Source organism: Dermacentor albipictus, chromosome 3, assembly GCF_038994185.2.
Source record: "Dermacentor albipictus isolate Rhodes 1998 colony chromosome 3, USDA_Dalb.pri_finalv2, whole genome shotgun sequence".
Taxonomy (NCBI): domain Eukaryota; kingdom Metazoa; phylum Arthropoda; class Arachnida; order Ixodida; family Ixodidae; genus Dermacentor; species Dermacentor albipictus.
The window spans coordinates 113,438,972-113,461,294 of record NC_091823.1 but is presented as its reverse complement, the minus strand read 5'-3'; the positions used below and the strand labels follow the sequence as shown (position 1 = coordinate 113,461,294).

Here is a 22,323-nt window from a genome sequence, read left to right as displayed (position 1 = left end):
CGAAGCTTGCCGACATCCTTCTCCGAGGCATCCAGGTGCTCCACATAGTGTAGCGGAAGGTCTCTTGCGAAAACAAGCCCATGAGGGACAGAATCATCTACAGGACCTCCCACAGAGGCAATGCTGAGGCAGCCTGCCCTACCGCGTCAGCGCTGCCGTCATGGCCGTCACTGTCACTATCTGATGCAAGCACATTCGCGATGATCGCCTCATCGGTTAGAAGCACTTCTTTTCCAAATCTATAGCAGTGCGTTTTCTTTTCACTGGCAACGTCGTGTATTGCTGATGATCAGTGGGCGGATTACCCACCTTCCGTTTCTGCGGCAAGTCAAATGAGGCTGATAAACTACATGGCCAGGAATGACTTCAATGCAATGAACAAAGACAAGCACGAGCAACCTAATTCGCTAGCATAACTACGCAGAATGAGAGCCCAGTGAGCAATCTGGAAGCAGCGTCAGTGCAGTTGGCGCAGTCCATTCATGTTTCAGAGGGTGGTGCGGTGCGCAGAGCTATGGGTGCAGCCCATTCGTGTTGGGAGGGGTGGAAGGACAACTGGAGAGATGTGCACGAGGCTGGTGTGCATCTCTCATGGAGAGAAGCACACAGCAGCAGTTGGGGTGGTGGGCGATTGTGCAGCGGCCCACATTTCACTTTTTTCTTTTCATGGATTTTGCATTTCATTACCTTTTGGCACGGACACCCAGCAGCCAGACTTCATTGTTATAACTGATAATGCGGCATGGGGACATGGTAGTAAGCTGGTTATTTCCCCACAGAAAACATACAAAAGTTTACTGTGCAGCAGCTTTTCATTGTTATAACCAATTTATTGTTAAAACTGGTACTGTTACAAGTGGGTTCAACTGTTTATAGTAAACTCAAAAATACATTTTTTACAGTGTAAACAGCAGAAGAGGACTACTATAATAAAAATAAGCACAAAGCCATACAAACTACAGCCTTTGACAAATGCAATTAGAAAGTTTCACGTACGAATCAAACAACATACCCGTGATGCCCAGATGGATTGCTCAAGTGGATGAAAGATCTTGAAGCAGAACCCATCCTTCTTGGAAGGTCGCTCAATCAGCTCGCATGCATTCAGCAGGACGGTCCCGACCCATTGGCTACTCTGCAGGCCAAAATAACAAGAAAAATTATAGAGAAACACATATGAGCCAAGTGAAAGTCACAGATACAACTTAAAAAAAAGCACTTTAACAAAGACACTAAGTATAATGCATAGTACTTGTGCCGTACATACATTCCCGATGGTCATCTAGGAATTATATTGCTGACTTTACTGAGGCCTATTGATGGGAATGCTAGTCGCAGGGCAGGTAGACCTAAAACACCTGCCACCAATCATTTGAGCAGCAGAGACATGCATGAGAAAAAAATTTTTCAATGTATGAGCGAAACAAAAATCCCCAAGAGTGAGCACGTAACACTGGTACGATGAAAATGGCTTTATGCTAATTACATAACCACAGTTAGGCTGTACATCCGTTACAGTGCTGTTGTTGTGCTGAGTTGCACAAAAAAATTTAAGTCCTTTTACACTGCCATTTTATTGCCATTACAAAGCAGAGGAAGCATATATTAGTTCTCTTAGAATATCTACAGAAATTCCATAGCTACCATAATTGTTCGCAAGAGATTCAGAAAATGATAGGCTTAGCATTAAGGGATGGGAGGACTGCAGATAGCAAGAGCAGATAACTAGTGGTCAGTTAGTGTAAAAGAATAGTCGCTAAGGCAAGGCAAAAATAATCAAGGAATTCATGGCATAAGATAAAGTCAACTGCTGCAAGGCATGTGAAAGAGGAGATCTCCAAGGTAGGCCTTCGGCCTGCTGTGAACATAAAGATAGGATGATAATACTGTTAACCAGGGTAACTACATGTGAAAAAGTGGTTATGTTTTTATCGCTACAGGAGTGCGCGACTTTACACTCAGGACAACCATGGTTAGCAAGCTTGCATGACTAAGGTACGAGATGTCTCAATAAGGTCATGAGAGCAACATGAAAAAAATTCCCACAGAACCCATCTCACAAGGAATCTTGACATTAAAGCAACAAGCAATCAAGCAACGTAGCAACACACTACGCTGCCAACGCCGAAATGCGTGATGTATGAGGTGTGTACTGCAACAGAGCTGCCTTGCTCTTCCCTTTGGGCTCGCTGCACCATCTAGTGGCAGTGCCGCAAAACCTTTCGCGTGGTCACAGATTGCACGCCCATGCAAATCAGCCGTTTACTTCAGCCAGACTCTTCTCTCGTGCTTCCCTCTTTAAGCACTGTGCCATGTAGCAGTGCATTTGTAAAGTCCACACATGGCCTCTGTGATGCGTAGAGCACCGGTGCGTGCGATTGCTAAAAATTATTTCCTCTCTGGCTGTGTGCATTCATGGCACAGTGCACTGAAAAGTCGGGCTGCTGTGCTTGAGGACCGTGTGTGATGCAAGTTCTATTCCACCCAGCACCAGATAAGTTTTTTTTCATTGTAGAGTGGTGTGAAAGAGGTTAAATACATACAAACATACTGCAAAGTGGGTAAAGTTCCCAAAGAATGCTTACTGCATTAAAAGAACACCCAGCTTACATGATCTGAAGTCACATTCAATTTAGATTGTTTAATCTGGGTGTTCAATCCATATCCAATTACAAAGTTCTGCTATTCAATCACTCCTATTTAGAACTTGTTCCCATACGCGACTCTCACACGTCCCCTTATCTGTTTTTCCCGCATGTCTCGTGTCTCCTGTAACCTGGCTTCCCCGCATAGCTTAGTGCCGGCGGTGGTCGGTCTGGTTGCAGCGCATTACGAGAGATGGCGCGAGTGTGGCGCTGCTAGCGCCATCTAACGACGGGATTGGTCGGGCGCGACAGGGAGTAGGCTCGTCCTCTTTGGGTCGGGGCTGGCAAGCGCCGTGGACGTTCTGCGCATGTGCCGATCCAGGCTTCTGCGAGACCCTCTCGCGAGGCCTACACCGGAATGAACAAACACGATCATTCCAACGCGCCACCGTTTGCGTGACCGTACGCGCGAACGACCACGCGTCAGTGTCCAGTATGGGGTGAACATATTCGCTCGTTATCCGGTCGTGGTGAGTCGGGCTTCCTAGATTTGTTGCGCGCCAATCGGCATGTTCTATCAATAATTCTGCTGGCTGTGGATTGGTGCATAAAAGGTGCAATAAATGCACTTGTGATTGTTTGCACGACTGTGTTGTCGTTCCTTCGTGCCAAGAGCACGGATGAGACCCCCACGAACTCATGCATGCAGCTCCCACCTTGGCGATCTTCGGGCTCTTGTAGAGGAGCAGCAACCCTGGCTTGAGCACGCACCACAGCTTGGTCCAGCCCTTGAGGCTGCCCCGCACCTTGAGCCAGTCAGCTAGCACAATGATCGACGGGTCCGTAAGTGTGCTGGACAGCTCCATGGCGACCCGCTTCTTCTCGCACCGGTAGTGCTTGCGCTGTGCCTGCACGACAGTTGCCATAGATTGACAGGTCCTTCCCTCAGTCGTTCTGGGAGATATATTTAGTACAGAATACAGCTGAACCTCAATATACAAGAGAACGAACCCAAATAGAACAAGTTATCAGATATAATGGGTAAATCAAATTTTTCTAGTCGATATTGCCATGTAATCAATATATGCTTATGATGAATATCGGATATAACAAAATACAAAATTGAGAAGGGGGCCAACAGATGGAGTAGCATACTGTGGTATATTAGTTACCTAAACAGGGATAAAGTGACTCAGAAAAGCTGGGCAACGTTTCGATAGGTGGACCTCTATGGTGGACATACGGCCTTTGACAAAGGTAAGTCCACCAATCGAAACATTGGCCAGCCTTTCCAATGCACTTTATCCCTGTTTACATAACTTCTATACCAGAGGATATAACAAAGGCATTTTTGTGTTTTATGTAGCTATGTTATGGTGATGTTTCACTGTAATCACAAATTCACTTTTTTTTTATTTCACAAAGTGTATCCTGAATGGATGATAGAAAACCAACTTGATTGTTCAAGAGAACTTCAGCCTCCTTGGACGCATTAACGTGCCAAATAATTTTGTTGATTGAAAATCTGATCTGACCATGTTTCTCATATTTTCAGAATCATTGAAAGCATACTACAGCAGAACAGATAAAAAAATTTCAGTTCTTCAGAGCGTTTTGTCAAGTTTACAGCATGTGAACTCCACAAATGAACACTTTACATGAATTTTTGGAAGACTAGAAACAGCACACAAAAGACAAAGTATGATGAAAGACAAAACACAACATGGGTGCTATACGCTGTGCCTTTCAACATCGTTCATCCTCCTAAAATTGACCAACTCGTCCAGCTCTCGATTCTTTTGCAGTTCATCTTTATGTTAAGGTCGGCTATGAGAACAAACTATTAATTGTCTCACATACTTTGAAAGTCGCTATCCAGCAACCTAAAACATGTGCCCGATGTCAAAAAAAAAAATTGAAGAACAATAAAAAGTCTGTGCGTGAGTGTGTGTGCTCGCACTTAAAATGTCAAAAAGACAATAAAGACAAACAATACCATGAAATGACGCTTAGTCATGCATATGAGGGCTTAAAAATGTTTAAAAGAGTGCAATAAATGCAAAGTTATTACTGCAATATGGTATATCTACAGGTTCACATTACTATTGCACAATATACTTTCTCTGTCCTTTCCAACTCATCACATGCCATTTGACATCTTGATTTGTCAGTGTTAACTGAACTATAATCGGTGACACGTCAAAAATGCAGTGGTAAGATCCTCTTGCATAAAACCAGTAAAGATAGGTCAGGAAATAACCTCACCCAGATTCCTCCCTTCTCTTTCCTACACACAGTCCTACTTTTGCACTGCTTAGGTGCCACTACATTGTGAACCTCCTCATTCTCATCGCAGGTAGAAAAGGTGCTGCTTGGTGATGAAGTGCTAGTCGCACTCATATCTGTAGAGTGATTAGAGGGTTTTAAACTGTCCGTTATCATACTGCAGGTTTCTGGAACGCTGGGCTATCGCAGACTATTTGCATGGCCGCATTGGTGACACTATCTTGCGGCACATGGTGGTGCAGAAGCAAAGTGTTATTTATTTAGTGAACTTCAAAAGTGAACAATAACAAACTTTCCTGTGGCACTTTGAAGGGCCTGTCCTGCTTCAAAAGAGACAAGGGGCATTACTTTACTGTAGTGCATAAACATAAGAATTACACAAGATTTAAGTAGTGACCTATGTCATAGATGAACAATCATTGCATGATGTTCACTGCGCAGGATGGAAGTAAACAGAGTTGTATGCATTCCTATATGTTGTATAGTATTTAACACATACCACTTGACTAAAGCTTTGCTTAGCATAGCTTCCAACATTTCCTTTACACCTGCAAAAAAAAATTTGTTTGCCTTGTTTTGCCAAGAAGATGCACATAGCAAAACAGTTTTTCTAACACGGCTAAGACAGTGCCACAAGATGTTGCTACCAGTGTTGCTTCTGCCATCCACAGCTCTGGTAACACAGTATTCTGCGAGTTATACTATGTTTGCAGACAAGCTAAAATTCTCCATTGACTCAGCCACTCTACCTTTCATAGTGCACTTCTGCTACTCCAGCTTGCATCTGTACACATCCTCCGAGTTTAAGTTAGGAATCTCTCTTGGCAGGCCACAATAATCTCTTTCCCAGTTACACTTCGAAGATTCCCATGCTGCTGAGCCTTTGCTTCTTGTGGTGAGTACACTTTTCCCCTCGCCCGCCACCAACCTCGTATGTTAGCGTGCGCACTACATGATCGCAGTATGTTCATTCTCAAACTTGCCGCATCATCGGGGTGCCTCCTCTTTACGCCCATTATTTAAGATAACTATACTCTGGGCAAGTAAAGAGAGAAACAGCATCTGCGGCACGCACACTTGTACATTCGACATTCTTGACTTGTCACCGACTGTAGAACAGCAAGGAGTAGTACAAGAAGGCAATGCTTGACAGAATGCTGCATGCGTTTAAAGTAAAGTACAGTATTTAGATTCTTCCTGAAGCCAATATACAAGCTGTGCACAAATAACTCACCTTGTAGGATTCCCTCTTGGCAAGTTTCGCAGACATCTGCGTCGAGTCGCCAGCCATGACATCCCCCTTAGAGAAGTCACAATTAGACTGCTGTAAGTGGAAATTGCCAACACAAGAGCACATACTGTTATGATGACAGATCCTTTAAGGTAGTACAGGTGGGAGTAGTTGTTATGTGACACTGACACAGTAAGCTGAATATTACATTTCCTTTTATGCGATCCAGACCTGATTTAACACACTCCATAAATGCGTATGTTTTTTATAGGTATAGTCCATATTACATTTTCTCTTCAATAGCTTCCTCCAGTACTCTTAACAAATGGGGCACTTCAATGAAAGGAGAGGATAATAAACGTACGAAATGGGTCTATAATGCACCAGGGTAGTAAAACTCATGGTAGTAAAACAGGTCAAGAAGTGATAAGCAAGCATTATAATTTTCATCAAGCTCTATCCAATTACGTAGCACTGTGACTAGGATCTGCATGCACAGTCAGCCTCACCCTCAGAAGCCAGCCAGCGACATCTAATGGTAGTTGCTGGGCCCAAACGTGCCCAGCAGTTACTGTTAGACATTGAGCTCAGCAGCTAGTGTTAGATGTTGTTGGCTGCCTAAGGAGCCCCCTGGAGGCAGCAGTTTCCACACTCTGCACAAGGGTGACGCCAACTGTACATCACCTTTTGCATGGCCTCTGAGATTGCTGTTTTCTGCTATGTAATAGAATGGCTATTGAGCCACAATCTCAGAGCCTATACTTTTGACATGCTACAATCTCATTGCTTGTCCTTGGGTAGAATGCACTGCACATGAGCTAAAATGCACGCAGAAAGCACAGTTTATTTTAGTCCTAAATTTTAAGCCAAATCAAGAGCAAAGTCAAAAACACCAGTTGGGATCAGGCTACCAATGTATACTATACTCCTTTTTATAGATAGCAGGTCATGCTGTGAGTGCTAGAGAGAGATTGCTCCCACTGCTTGCATTTGCAACCAAAAAATAGTGTAGTATCACTCATGAAAAAAAATTAAGTACAGTGTGCTGGAATAGGTGATGTCAAAACCTACACCCCAGTGGAGGCTTCCCTTTGGATAATAAATGCAGATTTCAAAGGCTATGCTTTCATTGACTGCATGCAGCGGAAGTGATGTGGAAGCTGGAAACGATAGGTGTCGGATTTCAGACACCAACAGGGCAGCACGCTGCCCAACAGCAAAAACAGGATTCTTTTAGCGATGATGGCTTGGTGTACTGGTGTACTGCAATGGTGTAACACTGGTGTACTGCAATGTCAATTGTCGCTGCAGCCTGGAGTCATGGTTGCTGTGCGAAGCCATATATGTGCAACACAGGCCCTTCAGGATCAATTGCTTCAGTTGTTGTGGTAGCCCTGCATATCCGTGCGGAAATTAGATTACTTGCTGTTGTTTTTCCGGCCATATTCACACACATTTTGATGTGCATGGCAGACCGTGTTGGCAGACACACACACAAAAATTACTTCTTGTGTGTGTGTGTTAATGTGTGTGTGCGTACGTGTGCATCGTGATTCCTAAAGAATGATTAGTGCAACTCCCAGCTGGTTCAGACCAGGCACAACAGGCATTTTGACTGTATTCTTGCTTCAAAATATTTTGATTACAAAAGCATGCATGCATATGAACGAAATGAGCAGATGGGCATTTACTTGGCTTCTGCAATAGAAACAATCACAGACAATTGGGGACACTGATATTTAACTGGAAACATGCAAGCTTAGACGACATATAAGCAGCTTTGTTAACAATACGTATCCAAAGAGTCATTTGTTTTTGCAAATTATATTAATTTCAGCATTTAGAGCGTTTTTGTTTATAGATGCAGCAGGTTTCCCAAAACAATTTGCATGCTAAGCACACAGGTAGCTCTCAGCGCCATTCTGACGACGGTGTCGCAAAAGCGACCACGGTTCTCCCATAATTTTGCTGTGCGGACGACACAGCGCCCATTTCAGTACACCATAATATAGGTGTGCATCATGTCTCATATTTTTATGTCACAAAATATGACATGCGTACATGGAAAGCATCACAAGCCTAACCTATTTACAGCTGATCGAGTGGAGCAACACCTCTCTATGACAGACCACCACAGCATGCTGCTTGCACTTGTGATCAAAACATGGCAGGTCGCATAGTGGGAGCACTAAGGTGCACAAATAATGTGAGCTTAGGATCATGTGAACTCACACAAGTTCCAGGTGCAGTATAAGGAGTGGTTATTCAGTAGAAAACATTACAGATAAAAAATGGTGGCATTGCAGAACGTGCAGAGTTCTGTGATTGCACTACCTGCATAGCCTACACAGTGTTGCCACTTAAGTATAAAACTTAGCATAGAAACAATGGGCCCCCAAAATGCCCAGTGAGTTTTGGGCTCCACCTAGTTGCAGCAAAACTGACGTTATGGACACGCCGATGGTAGGTATCCTGGTCGATGGCACGTGCACTTATAACTACATGAAATAATATGTCCCTTAGGATGCACCAGAATGAACACAAATGATGAATGGGAGAACAAAAATGTGTCCCTTTCAGACAGGCCAGAAATTGCTGAATTGCTGCTCCAAGAGCTCACCTTAGGTGACAAGGAAGTGGTGCTCTGTGTGTCTGAAAGACGAGGCTCCTCGCCACTGGCCTCGGGGCCTATGCAAGCAGAAAAGAAAAAAAGATTGTATGCAGAAACACGCCTTTTTGAAAGCACCTATTGAAACATGAAGAAAGAAAATAATTTTCTTAAGGGAGCAGCCTGGTTCTGAAAGTGAATTCTTTTTCCAGCCAATCTTGACAAAATTATACATGTTTAGTTTTCATTCAAATTTTTCTTTTGTGTAAGTCAAGCATTTCATGATTTAATTAAAATTGATTAAGAGTAACATACTTTTGTTTCACGTGTCTATTGCAAGATCATTGGAGAATAAAACTTTAATGCATGGGTCAATAAATAAAAAACGTAAAACTGCAATCATGCAAGCATCTTTTAAAAAGTTATGCATATAGGTGCAATTATGATACATTGAAGTTTTCTCTTTGCAATGTGGAAACAATGCAGCAATAAATAGAGCAATATAAATAAATTTAGAAGCCAGAACCTTAAAATTTGCTTGCATTACACCACTTATCCTATATGCAGCTTCCTATTCAAAAAACAAAATTTGATTCTATCTGCTGTAGGTGCTGAGATGTCAACGCTGGCAAACTGCAGCAGTCAAAAACATTAATTAAGAGAAAAATAACAAAAGTAACTCGGCATAGGTGGGGCATGGGTCTATGGAGTTAATTTTGTTATTACTTTGATCCGTGAAGAAAGATACTTAAGAGGGAGCTCTCGCTCAGGGGCTCCTATCTAAATACATGCGAAAGGAGAATTTGTTTTTCCCGGCAACCACTGTATCAAATTTGACGAGGTTTGTTGACTTTAAAAGAAAACTTAAAATCTAGTGACTGTTGGTTTCGGATTTTTGATTTATGCCTTCAGTTTTTTATAAAAAATTGGCAAAAATCGAAAATGTTCAAAAAACAAAACTATAAAGTTTACAACTCTAACTCAGCAATGAAAAATGATAATACAATTCTGGGAATTGCATCTGATAGTATATCTAAAGCAGACAAAATTGATACATTACACGTGAATCTCAAGAAATTTAGTAATATGGAAATGCAGCTTTTGCAGAACCCTTCTAAACAATGAAACAAATTCACGTAAGATATAAAATGACATATCGAATTTGTCCGCTTTTACTGATCTAATGGATGCCGTTTACAGAACCACAACATCTGTTCTTGATGCAGAGCTATGAATGTGTAAGCTTTGTGCTTCTATTCTTTTCTAACTTTTGAATTTTTGAAAATCTTTTTAACACGGTTCGAAACCTAAATCGAAATTTCCCTTCCAACAGTTACTAGAATTTAACTTTCTCTCTCAAATGCAATGAATTTCATTAAAATCAGCCGAGGGGTTGTCTCAGAAAAGCGTTTTTGCATTTTAAATGTACTTGAAAAGGCCCTGTCTGAGTTCAGCCCGAGCTAAAGCTTCCTCTGAAGAGACGAGTGCAAAAAAAGTCATATATTTTGAAAATGTCAGTTTTAAAAATGCAATTATTTCGAGATTTATTGCCTTCTAGGACCAGGCTGCCCCCTTAAAAGGGCAGTGCCATAAGTAGCATTCTAATGTGCTTCCACCGAGACCACTTTCACATCCAAGTGATAAGGCACAGAAATGTAATTTATTCTATTCTTCAACCACTCTGTTGCCACTGCATGTAGCATCTGCCACTATGAATGATACATGTTCAATAGTTTACACAAAATTTAGTAAAGGAATGGTATTCGAATATGTTACTATATTTACGCAAATCAAGCACAACTCCGAAATTCAGTATGTCCGCAAATAAAAAAGAATAAAGAAAACTTTCCTAAGATGTAAGTTGACATTTGACTGAGAAAAGAACATGCATTTAGTCCAGTTCACTACCTGACTAAGCAAAATAGACTTGAAGTAGACAGGAGTCTGAAGTTGTTCTGAGCAACAACTCAAATATTTGGAACTTCCCTTGCTTTTGCATGTATGGGTTTCATCGTTACAGACATTCCTGTTTCTCTACAAGTCTTGATAAGATCAACATCTTTTCTACTTCGTGGCATCAACCTTTATGTAGTCGACAGTGTTTGGCAATTGCAAACAAACCACATCCTCTAATCTAAGCACACTCCTAAAAGTATTCGTCTACATTTGAGTAAGTACAGTCCTGGATAGCATCTGCAAATCAGTGTCTTCTAAAATGGCCCAGGCCAAAGTAAGAAAAGTATTCTCCTTAAGCACTCACAGGTGCTCTTCTCTGAGTGCTCTTTGAATACCACATAAAAGCATGTGATGTGACTGCAGCAGGCTATAAGTTCTGAGCTCAAAAGAGGCTAACCAGACAATTCTTTTGCCATCTCCTTTCAAACTGTGGTATGTGCAACATTACAACAGTGCTGTCTGTAGCATAGTTACTACAGATTAAAAGCAGAAACAATGGGAAAAATGTGAGGCCTTCAGAAATGACCTCATTATACCAAGTTAACAAGAGGGAAGCAGTGCAGACAACAATAGTCTACATCTATTGGGAGTTTGCTGTCCAAGAAAAGCGTTGATCACAGAGTTAAAAAGAATAAGGCCGCAGCCATAAGTGCAGGCACATGTTAAGTGAAGTATGAAACCGTGAAAACTGAGCTGCCAAAGCCGCGAGTACACAGCACAGAAGGAACTAATCCTGTGAAATGTAGCCAAATGTAATGCACAATGCGAGGCACGTACAGAATCTCCACTAACATGCACTTTCACTGGAAAATATGCAAATATTGCAGCTGAAAGAAGTGCCAGCCTACGCTACCCAAAAAATAAGCACAACGCATCAAAACTTTAATGCACTCAGAGAGCTGCACTGGAGATTCCCATGGTTTTATAACCACGATATGCATTCATTGTATAGTAAGACAGCCAGCCATCAGCTCTCGCTTACACAAGTATGCGCTAATCTCGGAATACAAGAATCGCCGTTATTTATCACGCATTTTAATAGCCGAGGGATCGTGCGCACGCAACGCACAATGTATCCATACGTAAGCAGGCTCAACCCTTCTCGCTGCACTGGGCAAGCCGACCCCCCCCCCCCCCTCCCAACAACAGCAGAGTGGAAGTGGGAAACACAAGCGATCCGGGCACAAGCGCACACACGAAGGGACCAATAGCGTCGCTATAATTCCCGCCAACTCGGTTCCCTCGGTGACACGGTGATGAGCTCCGCTCCCCGGTGCAAACACAGCCATCACCACTGCCGCACACACACGCACACACGCACCTCGCGAAGACAACGATCCCCCGCCGCCGGCAATGGACGTGGGTCGCTTGGCAATCTTATGCTCGCTCGAACCCCGCTTCATTGCGGGAGCTCGCGGAAGTCGTCGCAGGGAAGGCACGGGGAGTCCGGAAGCAGAGCAGCAGCCGCCGCCACCCGCAGCAGCGCCAGGCCTAGCCGTCGCGCCGAGCGCCGCCGCCGAGAACTGCGCCCTCCCTTCGCTCCCGAAAACCCCCGCCAGCCTCGCCCGTCTCTCCCATCCCAGTTCGTCCGGCCGATCACCAGCCTCCTCCTCCGACCGAGAGCGCGCGGAGACAGCATCCCTAGAGCCGCATCCCTCAAACATTCCGACTGATCGACCCTCCTCCTCTTCCTCAAAGAAGGGTGCCTCGATGTCCTCCTCGCCCGCCGCTGGGGCGCGCGTCGAGAGGCACCCTGGCGCAAAGCGACACGCCTTCCTTCGACGGCAAGCGAGGGCGCCCGAGTTGACTCCGGCGACCGCCGCCAGGAGAAGCAGCTCTGGCCTGCCCACTGATGCAGCGAGGCGCCGACCAAAAATTGGAGGACGCTTAAGCTTCGCCTTCAAGAGTGGGACGCGACAGCGTTCCCGTCGACCCGCCAAGGGGTATAAGACAATGCGTTACGGCACAGCGATCACTTACGATGCGCCCCGCATCGGACTTAGCGCCCACCTATCACGCGGTGAGCGTCGAGCAACGCAGCGTTCGGCGCGGCAACGAAACGTGCGCCTGAGCGAACGGAACGAACCAAAGAACTCGGTGTCTCGGAGGGGAAACGATCTACGCCAGCCAAACGTCGTGATCGGCACGGGCAGAGAGATAGATAGTAATCTAAACCGGGAGCACGGCGAAGCGTCGTCAGGGGAGAGGGAGTCCGGCGACGCGCCTGGCAGCGGTCCCAATGCGCGCGCGGCGCGCCTCCTGTCGGGGCAGCGCCGTACATTGAGAGGAGGGGGTCTTCTGTGTTTGCCGCAAGATGGCTCTGCGTGTGCGGAAAGCGCAGAAGAAATGCAGCGGAAACGCACTTCGCAACTCGTGTAATTGTGACTTCTGTACGTTACATGTTCATAATTACCGATATACACCGCAGTATAACTTTCCACGGCTCGTTTCGAAGGCAACACCGCATTCACTAGAGGCGCGTTTGCACCGCTTGGAAGCATCGAACTCGTGGCTGAGTGGTAGCGTCTCCGTCTCACACTCCGGAGACCCTGGTTCGATTCCCACCGGGCCAATCTTGGAAGTTGCTTTTTATTTATGAAGCGCCTGCCATGATTTATCGCTCACGGTCAACGCCGCAAACGCCGACACCCGACACCGACGCCGACGACACCGGCTTTTCTGCGACACGAGCTCCTTAACGCTATCGCGTTAAAATGCGACGGGAGCAGCAGCACGGGCCTTGTGTGCCGTCTGCGGGCGCAACACCCGTCTGTCCGGCCGCAATCGCGTACTGCCCCGTGCGCCGTCCACGGCAATCCAGAAGTCGCCCGCTCGCATGACTTGGTCGCGTATCACACGGAGAACAAGTAGGTTCGAGTTCCGACCGTTCCCGAGTTCCTTTCGCAGGAGGCGGGGCAGCGAAATAGCGACACGGAGGCGAACGTCTCGTCCACGTGCCCGTAAAAGAAGTAAACAAGAGCGAAGAAACAATAACCGCCCCGTACGTTCCGTCATCTTTGTCGTGTCCGACGCGTTAAAGCCACGGTCATTGCTTCAAACACGATAGGCCGAGAACAAGTTCCTATACGACGCGCGCGCCAGGTAAAAACACGTCTCGCGCATGCAGACGGCGAACGGGCGACCTGCGCACGGCTGGCTAAACGCGGTTCGGAAAAGCAAGGGGCCGCGACGAACACGCGTCGTCCCCGTGGCACAAATTATTCCCCGACAAACGAGAAATATTCAACTAACAACACTTGCCAAATGGCCGTCTGAAGCGGAGATGTATCGTGGCTGCAGAAAACTACGTTGCTTCTCGCTCGCCGCAAACCGAGCGCTCCCTAGGAGCGTAACATATTCGCAAGATTCATCGACAGCTGCAGACTCCCTTTCTATTTGCTCTTTCTTTTTCTCTCTACTAGTCGACGAAACACACAGGTTTTCACGATAAGCGCACAGCTAGAGCGCGCAAACAGCTGGCGCGTGGCCAGCTGTTACAACTAGAAAGGAGATCACGCGGCGCGGCCAAGCCGTTCAGTCAGACGAGGAGCGGAGGGCCTACGAGCTAAGCGCGGTCCGTGAGCTCTCCCGATTTGAAACCGCAAAACACTTGAGCCCCGTGCTTCGCGAAACCGGCGCGCTGACAAGGCCGAAATATTTGGAGGCGTTGGGCACTGTCGCGTCATCAAACGGTGAAGTTCGGGCGAAATTCTGGATCGTTTCTTTGTTCAAAGGGGCTGCGTATAACGACTGCTACATTTTCCGCAAACTAAGTCGGAGAGCACAGGAACGTCGCACTTTCGAAACAAGTTTTACGGGACTGGAAAAAGAACAATTCAAATGGTAACGTCGCCTTTTCTTTCTTTCTTTATTATTATTATTATTTTTCTTTGGCTAGATAAGATTCGACGCCGGACACGCACACACGTGCAAGCGAAAAAAAAAGCAGAATAAACCGAAATCCGCCCACACAAAGAAAATGAGGCCCCTCCGAAGCGCACCGTCGCCCACTTCTCAGCGGCACACACTCCAATACCGTTGCGCCACGCGCCCGTAAAAACTTGTCGCCTTCCCTCTCGAAATCGATACGTCTCGAAATACAGCGTCGGCGCAGGTCACGGCGGCGCGACTCGGCGTATCCAGAAAAAAAAGAAAGTGCAAGAAGGACATCGCAGATCATTAGCGAGTTTCGGCAGGCTTCCAGGTGCAACCCCTAGTGTTGCCGAGACTCACCGGCTCACGGATAACGAAGTTCCAACAAGGGGGTCGGCCAAACCCTTCGCACGCAAAGAAGGCTCTCGTCTCGAAAAAATCAAGCCAGCCGCCGCTTCGCGCAGCTGCCAACCGCGCCGACTTTCGCGTCGTCTGCTCCGCGGCGGCAGCGGCGATCGTCGCGCCACCAGGTAGCACGGAACCGAAATAAAGGAGGCAAGGAGCCACCGACAGAGATGTTTGAAACAGGTCCTCAAGAGACTGTCTCAAGGATCACCAATGGTGAAATAAAAGACAAAAAAAAGGGAGGGAGAGAGAGAGAGAGACGAACTTTCGAACTTCTGGATTTTCCAAAAGGAACACGTTCCTGTGGCTCCCGCTTTTCGGGACCTTTAGCCATGCTCGGCATTTCTTTTTTTCTGTTGCTCGCCGATGCCGAGCTCAAAATTGTGGGGATGGCGATTTGTATGCCGCGAGCAAAACAAACGCGGGGCACTTTCAAATAAACGCTGCAGCCTTCTTTTTTGTTTTGCCTCGTAACCTCTCCACAGTCCCCCTTGCCTTGTCAGTACACTCTGCCCTTCGCTCCGAAAAATAAACAAGAAAAAAAAATACGCGCGCACAGTAGTCACGACGAAATAGCAAACTGGGTAAAACAAAACGGAAAGTGAGTAAGAGAGAGTCAGGAGAAAGATAAAACGAACTCAAGAAGGGGGGAGGGGGGGGGGGCTGCTTGGCACATGTCGAAGAAGAAGGGAGACCACGGGGGAAAAAACGGGGGCAGGCGCGGGCTCCGACGCCGGTCCGAACCTTGACAACACGCCGCCACCGCCGCACCAGGCGAAGTACGCGCGCAAGCGATAGCAGAACTGACCCCGGCCGGCAAAGCGAAGAGCGGGGCTGCTCTACGCTACAGTCGAAGGCGCGCAGCGACAGAAAATGCGCACGCGCAGTCACCGCCGCCAGGATGGGATACTTTTTTTTTTCACGAGCCGGCGAGGAAAAAAAAAAAAGAATACTGTGAGGAGGACAGAGTCGGTGGAGGGACCGAGGGAGAGAATGAGAGAATGAGAGAGAGAGAGAGAGCTGCCGTTGTGAGCGCGCGGTGCTATAGGCCTCTCTGCCTGGGGAAATTATCCGACACTCTAGAGTTTCCGCTCCCGCATGGCGCCAGGGCGCGCGCGGTTTGGGATTTGATCGGCCCGCCCACGCGCGGCCTTGGCTTTCTATTTTGTTCTTTAATGGCCTTCTCTCAATGTTGTCCCACATATCAAAAGGGGGCACGCGGTTAGAGGAGAGCGGGGACGAGAGAATTTCCAATTTAAAAGCGAAGGCCGAAAACACCACGGGCCGAAGCAACAACGCCCGGCAAGGACGTCGATGCCGCCCTGCCTGACAAAGCACGCAGTCTCGTATCTCGATCGCTTTGACCTTTTCTGTTTGTTTGTCCTTCCGTTAAAAGCCGGATAAGGGATTCTCAATTTAACGCCGCGCGCCGAACCAATAACACGCAAGGCCTGTGGACGAAACACGCGTAATCAGAGAACCATGTGTTCTCAGCTGCGGACTGAATTTCGATCGTGCGGTCGTTTGAATTGATTGAACGCTCAGAGTGTCACACACACTATCGTGCACGCTCCGAGCCTCTACACTACTTGTAGCGCGGAACAACGAAATCCGTGCGCTACCATCACAGTGGGAACACAATTCACAGTTTCTGCTTGAACTCGTGCTTAGTTCTCTTCGTTCTAGAAGGAGACTCGGCGGTGACGAAGACTTCACACCGTGCACCTAAGCCATGCGGCGAAGCACGCTTGCGGTTACCGGTTAGACGCGTATGGTCGTACCCAGGTCCAACGTTACTAGTCTAGTAACGTTGCCCAGGTCCGCCTCTGTGGCTCAATAGACCTTTTCGTAATTGTAAAGCTAGCTTTCCTGCAAGGCATTTGTCAAAATAATGGCAGCGCAGTCGTTTTTGCAAGAAGTATGTACGAGTAGTTTTCCTTTGTTTTATGATACAGAAAATGTGTAGACTAGGCTCTCGTGATGAAACCATGCGCAAGAGATGGCAAATCAATTCTGCAGAAGCCCGCAAGGTATAGGAAAGTTCATCAAAAAAGGAAAACCTCATCCACCCGACTGCAGCCCGAAGCTACAAAGAAAACACATACGGATTTCTGAGAACTAATGCTTCCTAGTTGAAGAAAAAATTATGGCTCTCCCGTAATCGAGAGTATAGGTAAGCATAAAATGGCTACCGGCAAAGCATATTGGTTGCAGATCACATTAGTCAGCATGTTAAAATGTTTGTAGTGCATGCTGGCAACGGCACACCCCACCACACCGCACCACGCCATACTGTGCACTGGTCCATATGGGCGCAACAGTTTCCTGTCACAGACAGAACCTCATTGCAAGTCTCGTCTCGGTCAAACAGCCATCGGCGGCGCGCCGGACGTTTCGCGGACCTCACAGTCCGCTGGCGTTGGAAAGAGTGCAGGCAGCTCTGTCTCAGCGCCAAAAGATGACAGCCAAGTGTATAGTGCCCTGTATCTGCCTCTTGAACCTCGCTATTGGAAATGACAAACAAAACTTCAGCGTACCAGAAGTTGCAGCTTGAGTGATATTGTGAACAAACATTTGAAGAACTCTGAAGTCTGAACTCTGATTTTTTGTAACGTGTTTGGCAAGTTAACTAGCGCATGCGTAATGCGGTCTCGACTGGTCGCCCGGATGATCTCGTTTGGTTCTCGCAACTTGGTCAGGTGTTCTCGTGCGAGTGCCCGGTTAACGGCTATGGCTTTTGGCTCAAGGTTACTTGAAGGCCGCCGACAAGGGGAGCTAAAAGCATTTCATGCTTAAAATTTGTCCTCATCCACGGGTCCAACCCGGGAGCAACGCCTTTACGAGGCGGTTTTGGCTTCTGTCGGAGCAAGCAAATAAATAATGCCGAGTTACATGCTATTCGTGTACGTATTAACCCGTACAGAATATCGTTTACGACGACGTAGGCTGCGGCAATCGTGGCGCCATCTTGTGACATCCATGCAGTTTAACGGGAGCACATAGAACCATAAAACGGCAATTACAAGTGGCATTGTTCAACTATTTAACTGCAGTTGGAAGGTCCGTGTAAGGTATACATTGATGTAAAAGGAAATGAACCACATCTACCCTTATGACGATCACGCCACTGCTAACGCGTCTACGCTAGCATGTAAGCAGTTCACAGCCACTCACTGCACTATTATACGAACTGCAGTGGTTCACGATTGTAGCTTCGTCTTAAGCGCGAAGCAATGATAGCAATAGCTGGCACATTACGATGCGTAGTAGTTCTCGCACTAATTCATACCAATATAATGTATTTCATGAATGGCTATAGCGGTCTATTTGGGGAAGCGGCCGGAAAGGGTAAGAGATAAGGATTAAGTATATGTATGGCACACTACGGAAGCTTACTACGCGAACCTGGGCAGCGAGCTCAGTGTTAACGCTAGGCCATGGCCGGAACAAGTCCTCTAAATGGCGTCGCCGTCTAGAACTGGTGGCTCTCTTTCAGGACTCTCACACGAGGTCATGCACACTTCGGGGTTAAACACGCTTCGCACTATTTCACGCGCAGCTGTCGGTGGCAGAAGGCATTTGCGCGCCTCCTTTTATTTATTTTCCTATTCCCGTACGCCTTTGACGTCTTGCTGCCGGCACCGCTAAACTTTTTACAGCTCGGCCCCGCTGTAGCTACGAAATCGCGCCGCGAACACTGCCTAATGAGACAGTGTTGCTACCGGTGTTCGCTCTTCGATGGTGGCGCAGCTGGTCGGAACGTCTATTTTTGGCTAGATATCAGCTGAAGTGACTTTGATTCATTATTATTTTTTTCACTGCATCATCGGCCCGCTGATATAATGATTACAATAGCCAGGAAGCTGCTGCAACGCCACGAATGCCGAGCTGGAAAGTCCTTGTGGGAACTATCGCATAATAATAATAATAATAATAATAATAATAATAATAATAATAATAATAATAATAATAATAATAATAATAATAATAATAATAATAATAATAATAATAATAAAGGAGCCAGAGCCACCTCCGAGACCATCATGCCTCTGATGGCATGTCTATATACGCTGCCTACAGGCGGCACATACACAGCCATTCACTGCACTGAACTACGCTGCATTGGTTCACGGTTCTTTCATTAAAAAACGAAAAAAAAAATGTTCGACTAAGGTGAAAGTTCATTCAATCCGTAAATACGCACCGCGGGGCTATCGCCAGCGCGGGAATTTCGTGATTGTTCGTTGAACCCCCGGGCAGCTCATTCAAGTCACGTTCCGTCAAGCGGTATTTCGCGCAACAGTATACACTGAAGCGGAAAGCCACACGGATTGTGCTTCGCGGTCGATTTCAGGCGCGGCGTTATAGAGAAACAACGCTATACAATAAAACGCGCACACTAATACGCCCCGTCAGGCGGCTCGAGCGTGCTCGAATCAATCGAGAACATAAACTCAGCGCGAGTCGACTGGCTTTCCCTTCAAGCACGCTCGATTGCGACCGTGCCCTCAAACCCACTTCGCGCTCATTATACATGTCCCATCTGAAAATCTGAATGAAGATCGACGTGGACGAACACCGAAACTGCCCGTGTGACGGGGTTCTCGTTTCATACGAATTGACAGACAGTGAAGCCAGAGAGAGAGCATATTGGGGGAGTTCACTGCAGGAGGACATGTTGTTGGGCAAATTGGTGCTCGCTTAATGACAAAGAGAGGCTGTGACGTGCGTCTATGCGTCTCTCTGTGGTTGTGTCCTTGCGCTCCATGGTGTCATTAGGAAAGTTAACTATTACGTCTAATTAAAATATATAAACATTCTGGTAAACGGAAATAAAAGTGGACGAAGAGACAACTTGGCGCAGGTGGGGCCAGCGTTGCCATTTGAGCGATTGTGTCACTAGATTTAGCGGCTTATCGGTGTGTGTGGTGACAACTTTTTCTCTTTAGCGAAGAGCGCGACTTTTCTTTGGTGACATGGCAGGACAGTTGGTGACATTTTAGCGACTTCGAAGCTCATAAAAGTTGCTTCGAAAATCACTTTCCGGAACGCGCTTTATTTTTCAAAAGCTAGAAAAGGGCCGCCAATATTGGCTGTATGGCAAGTGGGCTCTGTGACCATGATGAAGCCAAAGGTGGTCTGTGGTCACGGAGCCCATACCCTGCAGTTAGTTGCGTCGAGGCAGACGGGCTTTAAATTGTGCTCACAAAATGCACGTTCCTTTTTTTTAATTGTTCAGAAAGCCCATTAGGAACGGTTTTAAAGCTGCAGGTGTTGCAGTTTCATAAACACGGGCACCGAACCCGCATAACCCGTATCATGAGTGCGGTGCTATCAACAATTAAGCTATAACGCGAAGCCATCCCTCCGGCCACTTTCTTGAAATATTTCTTACGATTTTTCTTACGATATCCGGCATTTCTGTACGGTATTAGCCACGGGAGCGCTAGCCCCTGCGCCGCAACTCACAACCCGATGATTAAGGTGAAAGCCTTAAGTGGCTCATACCCCCGATGGCATTGAAAAAACAAAGCGCGCCGTCCGCGGTCCAGTGGCACAAAAATATCATCATCAGCAACGGCTCATATACCCCCGTAAGCAAGCAAAACGTGTAATGGCCCATAACCCCGTAAGGCTGAGGCTATACAAGCGCTCAGCAAGTGAAGCGAACAGTGCATACATTCATTGAAATCGCCCACACCACACGCAGATCAGTACGCCTTTCAGTCACCTGCTGAGAGGGTTCAACGTAAAGTCGAAGAGAAAAGTCGTTTGCGCGAGTCTGACACCGCTATACGAGCGCGCGAAGCCGCAGCTAAGCGTCGAAAACGAGCCGAAGTAGCCGAACTGCGAAAGCAGCAACACGACGATGCGAGACGGCGCATTACAAAGTGCGCAGCAGACTTTCGCCTTCGCGTGTTACAGCAGTGTAACATGCTGCCGAACTTCTACATTTCAATGAAACATAATTGACTTTCCCTGTGTTTCCTCTGGGTTCGCTGTCTGTCAATTCGTATAATAGCTGGCGATGTTCGAAGCGCCTCGTATTGCGTGCTTTCGGCTGCAGGTTTAAAAAAAGAAGTACAAAGATTGCCTCTGAAGAAAAGGTCGACCTCGTATCGATTTCAGCCCACGCGCCCAAAAGAATACAAGAATACAAGAACTCACCACAAGAACATCAAGTATGAGAACATAAACTATTTAGTGTGTTTAAAAGCTTGAAAAGCACTTATCCAGTCACTTGAAAATTATGCCCGGTGAATGACATAGTGAAAAACAATGAAAGAAGTGATCCCACCACGTACAACATACTGACACAGAGTAAAAAACACCTAACCGTATACCTTCCGACTCATTTGGCTAAAACATTCCGCACGTTATTCAAAATCGCAGCACAATTTCAGTAATAAGTGTTTCAAGATGTATGCAACACACTTTAAATATTGCTTTCATCAGTGCTTTTGTTGTTGATGTACTATCTTGCTGTACACAATTGTGTAGACATCGTCTGAAAGGGCTAACGATGAGACCTGCCCGTCCGTCACCTAAGACGATCGCTTTCAAGACGGGGCCCACAGTAGCGGGCGAATTGACCTTCGCGCTGCACCTCGCTTCAACGCGAACTAGGCCGCGAGAACACAGCTATCAGCGCTGGGCGGACTCTGTCCCCATCGCAGATCGCTTTGAAGATAAGGCACGCGCGACCGCGCCATACGCAGCCGCTGCCGCAGTACGGTTTATCACCGTTGATAATGGTTCGAAGCGGATGGAAAAGGCGCTAAAGAGCAATAACGGCTTATGGTGATCGGGACGTGATCAGCGAACCGGCCACATCTCCAAGTTGGATTCCAATTGACAACGTGAAGGTAGAGAGCCGAACCAACCATACCCTTGGTGTGAATTAAGGCGAAGTGAATTAAGGCACAGTTAATTAAGATCAAATTGATTCTGGCACTTGAACCCACGACTTTTGGTGGGAGTCGAACCCGCTTGGAGATATATATGGGCGAACCGGCCGGCATCTCTCCCAAGTTTGATTTCTTCGCAGCCTGTAATTCATCGCGAAACCTTTAAGTGGGATTTAAGATTGTATACCCACATACTCAGCTCTATATCGCGGCTGGGTGCCACGAGCCAGCGCTAAGAAAGAAGCATGCGACTGGGACGCGCGCTTTGCAAGATGCTGGCGCCGAAAAAGCACTGCGAGATGCGGGCGCCGAAAAAGAGGAGGTGGAAACTGTGGACGGATGCTTCATGAAGCATCCAAGCAACCTTGTCCAGCTGTCCGTCTTGCCGACGCTGTGCACATCTTGGGGTGTATCATTTCGTGACAATACGCATGCGCAATAGAGATCGCCCTAAATTCTCCTTCCGAGCGC

General features: G+C 46.8%; 1 protein-coding gene across 9 annotated transcripts in view; it reads right to left on the bottom strand.

Annotated features, from left to right (window-relative positions):
* Orp8 (Oxysterol-binding protein-related protein 8) overlaps nucleotides 1-22,323 on the bottom strand; it is a 140,530-nt gene that overhangs the window by 33,509 nt on the left and 84,698 nt on the right. For 4 of the 9 annotated variants that reach the window (XM_070535954.1, XM_065450327.2, XM_065450320.1 and 1 more), the window contains 4 exons: nucleotides 8,723-8,790; nucleotides 6,106-6,195; nucleotides 3,302-3,493; nucleotides 1,013-1,135 (listed from right to left, as the gene is read on the bottom strand). In XM_070535954.1, coding sequence (XP_070392055.1) covers nucleotides 1,013-1,135; nucleotides 3,302-3,493; nucleotides 6,106-6,195; nucleotides 8,723-8,790 — 473 coding nt within the window. Of the gene's footprint in view, nucleotides 1-1,012; nucleotides 1,136-3,301; nucleotides 3,494-6,105; nucleotides 6,196-8,722; nucleotides 8,791-13,927; nucleotides 14,043-14,899; nucleotides 15,016-22,323 lie in introns of those variants that run through there. The other 5 variants (XM_065450323.2, XM_065450325.2, XM_065450322.1 and 2 more) reach the window with 5 other exon arrangements.